We start from the raw sequence: 13,056 nt of genomic DNA on the forward strand, positions 1-13,056 counted from the left end.
TGCGGCCTCCGACCGTGTTTACAGGAGTGTTTTGCTGGTTGCCAAGGTGACGGAGACTAGGCCTGCTTCCAGGGCGATTGTGTGCATGGTGCGTGCATGCGGGGAGGGAGGGGGGGGGGGTGTCTTAGTATGCGTGTGTGTGTGCGTGAGAGAGACAGAGAGAGAGAGAGAGAGAGAGAGAGAGAGAGAGAGTGGGCGGGTGCTGATGGATACTCACCGCCGGCTTCTTCAGCAAGTCTGGCGTCGAGCGACAGCAGCGACGTGACCTCCGACCCCTCGCACCCAGGTGTGTCTGAGCTGCGGACAGCACAGCAGAGACACTGCGCGTCACTACCGGAACAGGCCTCGTCTCATGTTCTCTTCCCCTTTTAAAAGTGCCTTCGCAGCCACATTTATTTCTCCTCACTTGGAGCGCCCGGTTCTATTTGTAGGTCTGCCTCAGCACACTAGCGTCCTCCGGGCCTCCAGTGACCCGGTTTCGGACGGACGGAGGTCGCACTTACGCCTGCCGGGCGTCGGACGGGGCGGGGCCCTCCGCGGCCGGCGCCGACCCGCTCTCCTCCGGTAACTCGGCAACCACGCTGGGGTCCAGCCGGCCGGTCTGCGCGGGTCCACCGCACATCTCTGGGCTAGTCTGGTTACTGAGGTGCTGGAAGTACCCTCCTGCAAATCCACATCGAGAAACGTCCCATAGACCACAGCGGACAGACCATACACTGTATCCACCACAGAGCATCAACAGAGACTAGGTACATCTGCTACACATGTATGGCTACCATAGAGTGTCTACTATACCTACTCACAAAACCTGGGCTGAATATCAATACACAATATTCAACTGTCTGTATTGACCAACGCCGTTGCCTCCCTCTTTTACATTACAGGAGAAATGCGAACTGCAACCAAGTTTCCACATTCAAGGAAGAAGTAGATGAGCACAGACATAAAATTACGTGACAAATTTTACTTGTATTCCAAGATATTTCATCTTTTTAAAATTATTATCAAGCAGAGAGAATGAGTCCAGAGAGCTACGGATGATTAAAACAGCGAGTCCACAAAATATAATCAACATCTGCAATTCTTTATTGGAAACATGTCCCGCTGACCACCCAGAATACTGCAGCAGAGCCAAGCGGAGGCCAGGCCAGAACAGGCACCCGGAGAGCGAGCCGGGGGGGGCGGGGGGCAGGGGGGGGGGGCGGGCAGGGACTTGGGGATCCCCGGCCAACTGACGCCCGTCCTGCTCCCAGGAGGAAAACGCCAGGGTGTGGGCCAGGCTCCCGATCGTAGCCGCTAACGCCGCCGCGGCGCTAACCGCGCGCTCGTGGGCGAGACCCCTTCGCCGCTCAGGAGCGCCGAGGAAAACACGACGGGTCACATCACCGCGAGCACACCGCAGAGCGACGCCGGAGCCCTGCGCTGTCGTAACCCCACAGGAAACCAAAGTCCGCGAGAAGCACCGCCGCTAATCACATAAAGGGCAACTCGTTTTTTTCTGGGGGTAAAAGAACGTTCGCGGATGTTATTCCTAGTTAGCTGCTAATCTACGGCGTGAATTTACATCGCGAACGCAAACAGACCGATGTACTTCCTCTTCAACATTCCTGACGACAGACCGCAGTTAAAATGAAACCTAGACATTCGGTTTCAGTTCATAGCTGGAGGTTGAAAGGAGGACAAAGCAGCTGAAATTCAAATCTAAAGTCCCCTCGGAGCGCGTATGCGCGGCGCCGCTAACCCAAGGTCGGGGGGAAACTGCGGCAGGCCTTTTCAATAATTCGCGCAGGCGATGAATGGGTTTATTTTGCGAGCGCTTCCCGGTAACTTCATTCATTGTGTGAAAGGCCTCCGGCGCTTAGCATTCCTCGCGCTCCCCCAGCGGCGCGTTTTCCGTTTCGGTAAGCGTCGGTTCGGCCGCAACCTCGCCGGGAAGAAAAAAAAAACAAAAAAAAAACTCTCACACCGGACTGAGGCTTTGTCCCCTTTTCACGTAGCGATCGCACAAAAAAAAAAAAAAAACCAGACGCAAGAAAAAGCACAACAAATCTGTAACCAAGTGCTATAAACTCTAACTAAAAAACTAATTTTTTTAAAAAAAAGCACAGAAAAGACTTCAGGTGAAGTCAGTGACCTTGCTGGCCTCGCCGTCTGAAAGCGAACGGCGCAGACAGCTTCCTAAGTCGGTTCGGCGCTTAGCCGATTCACGGTCTTTGAATCCTAAACAGCGGACATAAAAGCTCAGGGCAACCGCATTGTCTGGCATGACCTCCACCGTCAGCCTCAGCACAATTACCGGAGGGAGCGACTGGGGAACGTTGCTAAGCTAATGCCATGCAACTCCCTCTCGCCCCCGCCCCCCTCCAATACATTGATCTGAAGAGGAGTCTAGCCTGCCTACAAGACATCTCAATCAGGAGGACAAATCATTGTGTGAAGTTCAAAATGGCCGAAACTGAGATTCTCTGCTTTCCCAGCCAAGTCCTGTCCCCCGCTGGTCCTGTCACTCACCCTGGATGGCACCAGGGTCACCCCTCTTCATCTGCCAGGAAACGTGGAGTGATACTGGACAAAAACCTCCCTGCCGGAGAACATCATAGCTGTTTTCCCGGCATGAAGATTCTTCATGTACAACATTCGGAGAATCTGCCTCTTCCTCATCACCGACTCAATCCAGCTCTTAGTCCAGGACAGGGCTACCCAGCCCTGTTCATGAAGATCTATCGGTTTCCATTTAAACGCTAATTTCGCACACCTGATTCTACCAATCAGCAGCTCAGAGATATCCATAGCTGCTGAATGAGGTGTTCTTAATGAAGGTTGGAGTGAAGACCTACAGGCCGGCTGGCCTCCAGAAACAGGATTGGGCAGCTGGTCTAGGCACTGATCCTCTCCTCTCTGGACTCCTGCAACTCCCTCCTTGCTGGCCTCCCTTCCTCCTCCCTCAGACCAGAGCAGCTCATCCAAAGCAATGCTGCATCACTACTCACCTACATCCTCCCCAGAGTCAGACAGGTCACTCCCTTCCTCCACCAGCCACCTATTTCAGCCTGCATCAAATTCAACACCTCAGTGCTAGTCTATTGGGCAGGTTAAAGGACAGCTTCACTAAATCTTCAAAAGATCATCAGACACTACATACCCATCAGACTTCACTGCTCTATTACCACTGGGTGACTGGCACCTCTCCCCACTGCATACTTGTGCTTCTAGGGTAATGGGTAATCATATTTTCAACAAAAGGTATGCAAGAATATTAAGAATATTGACAGCTAATCAATAGATATCTCAGAAGGACAGTATTGCAAACAGCCATATTGAGAAATAGCAAGAACTGTTTCTCCATCTGTACCTCCGGAGTGCTTTCTGACGCACAGCGGCGGCGAGTTAAAAGGCTCTTTGAACCCTGTTTGCTTTTAATGTGGATTTGGAATGGGCACATTTCGGGGGGCGTTGGGGTGGGGTGCCCCTGCGTGTAAATGTTATTCCGCCCCACTCCCTCGCCCACTGGAAGCAGCTGTGATAACAGTCGGCGGCGGCGGTCGGGGCAGATATCCCCCCCCCCAGGGCCCCCCGAGGATGTTCCCCCCAGCCTGTCGGGACCGCACTGCCGGGAAACAATCTCTTTTTGAGGAGGGGCGGGGGGGGCTATTTTTTAAAAATCTGTTCCTCGTAATGAGGGGCAGACGCCTCGGGAAGCGCGGGGGGCATCGACAGGCGCGGCGCAGGAAACCGCAGTACCGCCGTACGCCCGGTGATGAAGCTGGCGGGAAGCCACGCGGCCGACCCGCCGTCTGCCTTTCAGAAGGCCGCAGCTCACTTCCTGTTGGGCTCTGCTCTGCCATCCCAAAAACAACTTGGCCTACTTCAACACCGTACCGTTTAGGGATATTCATTTGGTGACCCGGGAGCCAAATATTGCGTCAGAGACCTCAGCTCTTGACCCCTTTGATAATTTACAAAGAAGAAATAAACGATGTTCTTCAGACACATCGAAAAATCACGACTGTATCCAGCACAGCAATACCACCCACTAAAGACAGAATAACACATATTAGCTGGGTATTTAAGAATGCATCTACTTTGCCAATGTCTAAATTGCAGTGTTTTTATTGCATGCAGCATTTTATAAGAAGAATCTGGCCCCAAGGAATAAGTAGTTGAGGGGAATTTATTTTTTTTAGGTATTTAGCAGGCTGAACGCCCTAGAGGCTCCCCTGCTGCACCCTGGGAAATGAAGTCCGCTCTCGTCTGCAGTGAGACCAGGAGGTGACCGTCGGGGAGTTGGAGGTCAGTGCAAAATGCCACGTGGTCTACTCGCAGTCAGCATGCTCAGTCTCTAGTCCTATGCATAAAACAGTGAGCCAAAACATGCGCATACAAATACAGCTTACAGATATACAGACAGCATGAGTCAATAACCTATGAAAAATGTATGTCACTCATTCACCTCATCTCCACCTTCTGTCTGTATTGTAAAATTTTGACTGTGGCACGTATACAAGACCTACCTGAGAGTTTTGCTGCAGATATTAACCTGACCTCTGGCCGTATCAGGCTCGGTTACAACTACAAACCTTCACACCCTTTGTACAGGGGTCATGCCGTCGATCCAAGGCTTTTGTAATGCTGCAGTAATGCTTTGCCTCACCGCACCTCATTTAATGTTGAGGACAGGACAGCGCAGCGCTGGGGTGAAGGGTGAAGAATCAGAGAGAGACAGGAAAGGCCCCACGCCCCACACCAGGAAGTACCTTTCCTCTGCATGGTCAGTGAGTCACTGGACGGAAAGGCTTTGGCTGAGAACCTGCTGCATTGGGTCTGCTGATGCGTTCGAGCGGCAAGGAACGTGCACGCGGCGGACGCCTTCGTTTGAGAACGCAGGCTTAACCTTCGAGGATCGAAACACCGCACTCCTTCTTCCAAGATCCCAAAAAACACATTGAAAGAGTGAACCTGCCTCCCTTGCTTCAGGAGAGAAGAATCGCTTTGCATTCTGAAGGGGGGTGGGGGGCGGGGGAGTGTGCTTTAACTGCGGGAGTGCAGCCGTGTGACGGTAACCAGGTCTTGGGTGATTTCATGACCGTTAAATGAACGAGGCGCCGACAGAACTGGCCTGCGGAGAGAGACTTGGCTGGCGAGACCTTCTGAGGGCCTTATCTGGCATGAGCCACACTGAAAGAGGGGAAAACAGGCCTTCGGGTGGCGTGACCTCATCCCCAAAAAAATGCATTCTGACCTCAGATGTCCGCAGAGACTTAAGGCCACAATGATGATTGGGTGAGTCACCATAGCACAGTAGAACAAACTCAAAACTTTGAGGGGGGGGGGGGGGGGGTGAGTGTTTAAGAGGGTCTATGAGCTCAGAGAGAGGACAGAGGGCCAGTCTCAGAGGGGGTCTAACAGAACCTACTCCAATCAGAGAAGGGGTGCGAGAGTCACTGAGGAACACCAATGGGTGGGTTCAGAGGACATGAAGGAAAGGGCAGTGCAGATTAGGAGAGGATCTAAGAGACCTAGTGGGAGGGATCAGTCTGAGAGTGTCTAACCTGGGACGTGGTACGGTAGGGGGTCAGTATGGGAGGGGGTCTAATGGACTTGTGGGGTTGGGTCAGTATGTGGGAGGGACCAGCAAACCCAAGAAGGGTCAGGGGACAGGCCTTATTTGACATCACGTTAAACACACTCTGAGGCTGTCAGTGTGGCAGAGCTAATGTTTCCAAATTAAGAGGCAAGGGGCATATGCTTGGCATGTAATGTAAGACTGGTTTTGCCATTTTGGGTTAGTGCAAAACTATAAATGTTTGTTATCAACAAAATATTTAAAAGCTGTTAGAAATGAGCGGCTGTAGTGTTGCGTACCATTATCATGTTCATTTTATTTTTTCAGGTTTAGGTTTTGATAGTTTTAAGTGTTAAAAAGAACTTGTTAATAAATCTAGCAACACAAACAACTGAAGCACGTAGAGAGGAAATTTACTAGTAACACTCAGGGATTTGTATTCTGTTTATTTAGTTATTTCTGAGCTATTTGACCTTCATCATTCAAGTACATTTTTAACCCTTAAAAAAGCTTTGGGTCTTGAATTTGTTAAAGTAGTAATAAAAAGAGGAAACAAGTGAGTAAAGTATTCAATCAATTTATTTTTTTATTTTTAAATGTACATCTTTAAATATTATAAATAAAGCAAAACAGGTCATCAACGTGGGTTTTACTGTGCAAAATACAGGATTGTGAGTGAGTTCTCATAAAAACAGCTTCAAATTTACAGGACAAAAAAAAAAAAAAATGGGACTGAATTTGTAAAAACTGTGCAAAATTAGGATCTTCAGAGGAACGACCCCAAATTTGCTTTAGGAAGAACAAGAGAGAGCTCTTGCGTGGCTTTCTGAAAGGGGAGCAGCTTCTGAAACAGAGAACGACGGAGAAGGACATACAAAGAGACACGGGAGAGAAGGAAGGAGGTTATTTTCAGATGGGTCCACGAAAGCTCTGTAGGGTAAACGTAGGCGCAGATGTTCCATCTTCGAGCGTGCGAGTTAGGACGACGGAAGAGCGAACGTTTCTGTTAGTAAAAGCGCGTGCGGGACTGAAGACGGGCAACGGCATCGAAACACGGCCCGCGACGAAAATATATGGAATCGCTTTCACGATGCAATCTCTCATGCCGCTTTACAATCCCACATTAGGGGACCGTGGTAAAATAAAGGCACCGTTGTGTTAGGCGTCGCTCGCGAATGACATACACAAGACCCATGCAGCGTTCTCGACACAAACGAAAAGGTTAATAAGTGATTAATAGCCAAATGCCACCGTTGCAAAACGATGCACGTGACCATGCAGACGTTCACCTTCTTGCAGTCAAGACTCAGCCAATCAGAGATTGCAGCATTGGAAACATGACTCAGCCAATCGGAAGTTGCAGCATTGGAAACATGACTCAGCCAATCAGAGGTTGCAGCATTGGAAACTGGCTATGAGTGAATTTGAACAGAAAAGAATGGAAAATGGAAAAAGATGGAAGGGAATAAACAAATAATTGAGAGAGCCTTAGTTGTGTTAAAGCAGACACTCCACATGAAAAAAGATGAAAGGAAACTGCTGTAATGACAACAGAAATGGTCCAAACCCATTTTTGGACAAGAGAAAATAAAAATTTGAAAATTAAATTTTTTTTTTTTAGCATTTTAAATGCTTCCCCCTTGTCCCGACTTTAGAACCAATCACATTCCTCAGCGCTTGCTGACGCTACCTCTGCCGTCGCTACCCCCCCCCCCCCCCCCCCCCCCCCCCCCCCCCGAACTAGAACCCTGTCCTTTAACAGGAGAATCTAACTTCTAACCATTCACACAAAATTCGTAACCGCCACTTGCATAGTGTATCATTCGCATAGAATCGTTTCATGAACTACACGTGTGACACGTTAAACAAGCGTTGTCAAAGTAAACCCTCAGCATGGAAATATGATAAAACACTTCTTTGTATTGATTTCAACAAAACACAGTTTCACCTGTATGTGCCTCCCACAGCCTGATATAAAAAAGTAATGTCGATATACAGTGTTTAAGTTTTTAATCAGAACAAGAGTCCCGCCTGCTCTGCTTTATGGCAGCCTGCCATGGTCATGACAGAAGCCACGAAGACAAGAAGCCAGACCTCATTCTTGTGTCAAAAATAGGATTGAACGAAAGAACTTGGCAAAATTCTTTGGTTGAAAAATACAGTATTTACAGACTGCATGTACAGTCCATTTGGTGATCATAAATAAACAATGATTGGCCAGATAAGGGCCATATAATGAATTCTGTCCATTCTGTAAACAATTCTGTCCATTTTGTAATCAATTCTGTAATGAATTTCATTTTATCTATTGAATTTGTGTCTGGATGCACCAGAATGTATTCTTGAGGCAAAAACAGTGACTACCAATAATTCCTTAGTAAGAATTACTCTAAATTTTAATTATATGAGTCGATTTTTAAGAGCAAGACAACATTTTAGAACGACTACCTGTACACAGCAAGCATGTGATGCTGATGTTTTTACTTTACGGATCAATGTTGCTGCCAAACACATATAGGCCAAGTACACGCCAAGTGCACTAATGTAGACTATAAGCTATGGGCATATCAGCAGGACACGTCTTACCGGTTTAGGCTATGACGCTGTACAAACAGAGTTCTTAGAACTATAGGTTGCTGTTGGTCTCAATATTGGTTTACTGAAATTCCAAGCAGGAGTCTCGTGTCAAGGATACACCAGTTGATACCAAGATCCAAATCTAATTGTAATATAACGGATACGGAATGATGTCATCGCCGTTTTATTCAAGCGCTAAACTGTTCAATAATTTCTTATTACTGTAAACCCAGAAAAAAATGCAATGTTTAACAACTCAGTTGAAATACTAATTGCTTTAACAATTAGTCCTCATCCTTAAAGGAAGAGAAAATACAGCAATAAATGTTGTCCTCCATCGTGAACATCCAGTGTACAGGTAAACACAATTCAATCTAACCTTGCATGAGGAGATGACTGTTAATGACACTGTCTTTCTTTAAATTTAACATTCAATGTAAAAACAAAAACAAAACACCTATTCTCTTAACCCTTAATTTCTTACACCGTCCACTACAGTCGACTGACTGTAGTAATACTGAAAATAATAAAGCAACGCAGTGATGTGTGGTACAAGCTACCGTACAGCAATTCTAACCTAAGAACACTTTAAGAATAAATGAAAAAAAAAAAAAAACCCATCAACACTTCTATAGCGACTCAAAGGTAAAATGAGTGGCGCATCATGACAGATTTAAAAAAAAAAAAAAAAAACAGAAGCAAAAAAAAAAAAAAAACATAAAAATTAAACAAAGTACGTTTTATGAAATCGTACTCAGGATCTGCTTGTTTAAAAGGTGAAAAAGCAACAATTAAAAAAAAACATGCCTGTGCTTCTCAAAGGAGAATGGCTTGTAAAATAAGAATAAAACTGTTTTGGCGTTTCCATTGCACACAACTTATAGGCAGACGAGACTGTGTGTGACAGGCTGAGGGAACGAACAGGGCCTGGTTTACCCTCTGCGGCTGCTGCACTCCCATTACCCCCCTGTCGCACCTGGCAGGCGAACACTGCTCCCACTAATTAAAGTGCTTTCAGTGAGTCTTTTTTTTTTTTGGTTACTTTAAAGTTTTTGGAAAAAATGATTGTAACCCAGGCAAAACGCGAGATTAACAAGAAATTAGGCCGGAGCGCGAGAAAAACCATCTGTGCAAATGCTCAGCGCTACAGCAAAAAAAATAAAAAAATAAAATAAAAATAAAAATCAGACAGGCTTGTTTGCATTGGATGCTTGGCAGCAATCATAACAAATTTGCAAATGCTGTGAACCACCGTCTGACTACGTGCATGACCTTTTGAGAAGCATGCGTTTCTCTTTTCAAGAGAGGTCATCAAAGTGGGTTATTTCAGTGCTTGCAAATGATTATCATAATCCCAAAGCCAAAGGAATTCCGTTTGTTCGCCGTCCAACAAAAGGTCCTTTGAACAATGAGACACTAACAAGGCCTGTTCATACAATTCAATTTTAAAATCCGACACAAGCAAAGTAATGGGTTCATAGCTACGTAACTTTTGAATGTGTAAACTTGAGCCTCAACTGAAAAAAGCACCCTAGCACGGGGTCATACAGTGAATTTAACAAGCGCGCGCCACAGGGATGCTGAATCACGCCCGGCCTGGCCGGACGTCGAAAGGCAAACCCGCGGGTTCCCCCCCTCCCCCCCCCCCCCCAGTTTCGGGTTCTTTAGGAGAACCCGGCGCCCAGGTTCTCCTCCGCCCACAGCCGCAGCTGGCGGAGGGAGGGCGGGCCGGCCTCGGCGCACATCTGGCCCAGGACCTCGTGCATGGCGGCGAGCAGGGGCAGGCCCAGGCTGGCCAGCTCGTACAGGAAGGCGTAGTCGTCGGCGCGGTCCCCCAGGTGGCGGCGGGCGGCCCGGGCCAGGCCCCGCGCCCAGCGGGAGAGGCGGCGGGGCGCGTCGCAGGCCACCCGCGCGGCGCGCAGCGGCCAGAGCAGGCTCCTCCTGAGGAAGGAAGTCACGGTACCTGGGGGCTGGCTCCGCAGGCTGCCCGCGGCCGAGCAGGCGCCGCCGCCGCCGCCGCCGTCGGGCGAAGACGTACGGGAGCTGTCCGTCGTTATCGCTCCCTGGGCCTCCTGAACGAGAGACAGAGCAAACACACGCGGGCATAACTCCCTTCTTTCATGCCACTCCTGATACATGTACCTCCATTCCAGCACTTATTGTTCTTTGTATTATTGTCCTGATGCTGTAGCTTGTAATGCCCACTAGTTTGACTTAGCATAGGTTAGGTCAGAGAGTGATGTTCGCTGCCTGAACTGGACTTAATGTGTTCATGGCTATGAATAACTGTACAAAAGGAGTATTGTACCTCATCGGACCTGTGTTTTGTAGTTGTTCCAATGAACTTTGGTATGCACTTTTGTACGTCGCTTTGGATAAAAGCGTCTGCCAAATAAACGTAATGTAATAAATCTGGCCATCTATAATTAAGCCCCATAGCAGTCCATTCCTATTAACTGATCTGAACTGAACTACACTAAGTAAGACCCTTCATTTTCCCATCAAAGAAAATTATAACAAATTATATAATTAAATTAGTTATAATATACAAATACATTTATTATGTATAGATATAAGTATTATACAATATTAAATATAAATATTAAATGATAAAATATAAATTATTATGGATTTATTTCCTTAATTAAGTACATGACACTGAACCGTAAGCAGTCAGAGTATTTTTTTAATCGCACTGTCAGGATGATGAAGGGATTTCACGGGTCAGAAAGCCGGATCACCCGTTTATGCAGCTACGCGCGGCGCCTATTATTACACTGTGGGCTGAGAACCGCTCGTCGAACGCGAGGAGAATGGAGACCGCAGGTTATTCACGGCATCAAATATCAATGAGGAACCTGCGTGGGTCTCTGCACTCAAATCGCAAGCTCTTCCTCCATCGCGTATTCTTTATTAGATATTACTTTATTGTTACTTAGTGTGCGACACCTCGGAAAGGGACTTCTTAATGGCTCGAAGTGAAGAAATGAAGAAATGAATAATGAATAAAATGCATGGAGATAAAGCTTGCCCTTGAGGCGCAGGAGTGGAGATCTTTTTTTTATGCGCACCCTTTCTTCGCGCACTAATGTTTTACCCAGGAAACATTAAAAAGCCAATTGTGAGGAAATCTGAGGAGGTGAAGATGGTTCTATCTCTGTTTGATACTATTCCCAATTCATATCACTGAACTCATTTCATTTATCTCTGCATTATTTTGCAATCGAATTTGACTTGAACCTAAAGACGACGTGAATGGCATGGTAAAACGGCACATTGTGTGTTGTGTTAAATGTCATTCGTTACCTTCTGTGGGTCTACTGTCCGCCTCTTGTACCTGATGCTCGTCTTCCGCTGAGCGAAGTGAAGCTTACAGTAAAACTTGCCTGCCGGCACAAAGGCATTCGTCAGATTAAGCACACGGCAAGAGGAGGACCAAGACTTCTGCTTTCTGTACCGTTCAAAGTCTGTCACAACAGCATCAGAGAGCAGCGTACACGAACACGTGTACACACGCACGCACACACATACAAACAAACACACACACACAGACACAAACACACACGCGCACACTCACAGACACACACGCACGCACGCACACATGCACACACGTACACATGTACACACACAAACACAAACACACACACGTGCACACACACAAACACAAACACACACACACAGGCACGCAACACATGCATGCACACACAAACACACACAGGCACGCACGCACACGCACAGGTTAAACCCACTGGGTTCGAAGCACAGTAGAGTAGCTGTGCGCACATCCAACCAGCTAGGTTACCAGCGGGGCACATTCGCTCACAAAAGGGCTCCATTCGTTTACGGGGGGATGTTGGGGAGGAGGGGGGGTGTGTTTTGCGCGGGGGCGGGGCCTACCCTGCTCGGAGTCGAAGGCGTGGCCGCCCAGCCGCAGCGTGGCGCTGCAGGCGTGGCAGCGGAAGCACTCGCGGTGGAAGAAGCGTCCCTCGGCGCTCAGACGCTCCATCACGTACACGCGCCTCCCGCAGAAGTGGCAGGTGTCGCTGCCGCCCAGGGTCTGGGGGAACTCCCTCCGCACGGAGCCCTGCGAGGAAGAGCGAGAGGGGCGCCGATGAAGAGTCCGGCCGCCAGGCGTCGCCGCGCTTCGGGACACGGGCCGCAGCCATGCTGAGGGGGACTCGCGGAGCGTACCGCCCCCCCCCACCTCCCCAAACACGAGTGGGCCCTCGCGCGCACCAGGTACTGGGAGGAGGTAATGATGACCTCACAATGGCGCGGTGGAAATTTCACAGAAAGAGCAGAGAGCCGAACGCGGACAGGAACGGCGGCGGCTAATGAACCATTACGGCGCTTTGGCGGGGGGGGGGGGGGGGGGGGGGGGGGGGGGCGTGAATGAGGTGCGATCAGCAGGCCCGCCATTTTGAGCGCCTGAAAGCCATTCCGAAATGACTGCAGCCATTAGCTTTTATTATTCGGGGATTGAAGCCATTTTTTTTCCCCCGGCCGATGCCCTCGTCCAGAGCAAATCACACAATGCGCAGTTTAGCACTGCGCGCTTCTGGAGCCTGCTGCTATAATAAAAACCCGCTAAGGAAAATAATAATCTTGACACGGGGCAGAATGACAGCACCGCGCCACCCGCGAGGTCAGGAGGACTCCAGCACCTCCGCGCTGTGCTCCGCTCCCATTGGCTCCCGGACTGGTGGGAGGGGACACACAGCTGGGGAAGAGCTGCCCCCCCCCCCCCCAGCTGAAAACTGCCAAGCTGGTAAATACACAGCTCAATGACATGCTGACCGCACACACAGATACACACACACACACACACACATATACACAATGAGGTGCAAACTCGAGCTTCAAAACAGCAGGGATTGATCCAGAGCGAAAGCGAGCAGTTTCATCGCCACGCATTA

General features: G+C 48.6%; 1 protein-coding gene across 3 annotated transcripts in view; it reads right to left on the reverse strand.

Moving 5' to 3' along the window:
- Positions 1-13,056, reverse strand: part of mical2b (microtubule associated monooxygenase, calponin and LIM domain containing 2b) — an 85,412-nt gene that overhangs the window by 17,972 nt on the left and 54,384 nt on the right. For all 3 annotated transcript variants that reach the window (XM_035396316.1, XM_035396317.1, XM_035396315.1), the window contains exons 17-21: positions 12,038-12,224; positions 11,447-11,526; positions 10,104-10,212; positions 504-663; positions 218-297 (exon numbers count right to left, since the gene is read on the reverse strand). In XM_035396316.1, coding sequence (XP_035252207.1) covers positions 218-297; positions 504-663; positions 10,104-10,212; positions 11,447-11,526; positions 12,038-12,224 — 616 coding nt within the window. The remainder of the gene's footprint in view (positions 1-217; positions 298-503; positions 664-10,103; positions 10,213-11,446; positions 11,527-12,037; positions 12,225-13,056) is intronic.

This window comes from Anguilla anguilla, chromosome 16 (assembly GCF_013347855.1).
Source record: "Anguilla anguilla isolate fAngAng1 chromosome 16, fAngAng1.pri, whole genome shotgun sequence".
In the NCBI taxonomy this organism is placed as follows: Eukaryota; Metazoa; Chordata; class Actinopteri; order Anguilliformes; family Anguillidae; genus Anguilla; species Anguilla anguilla.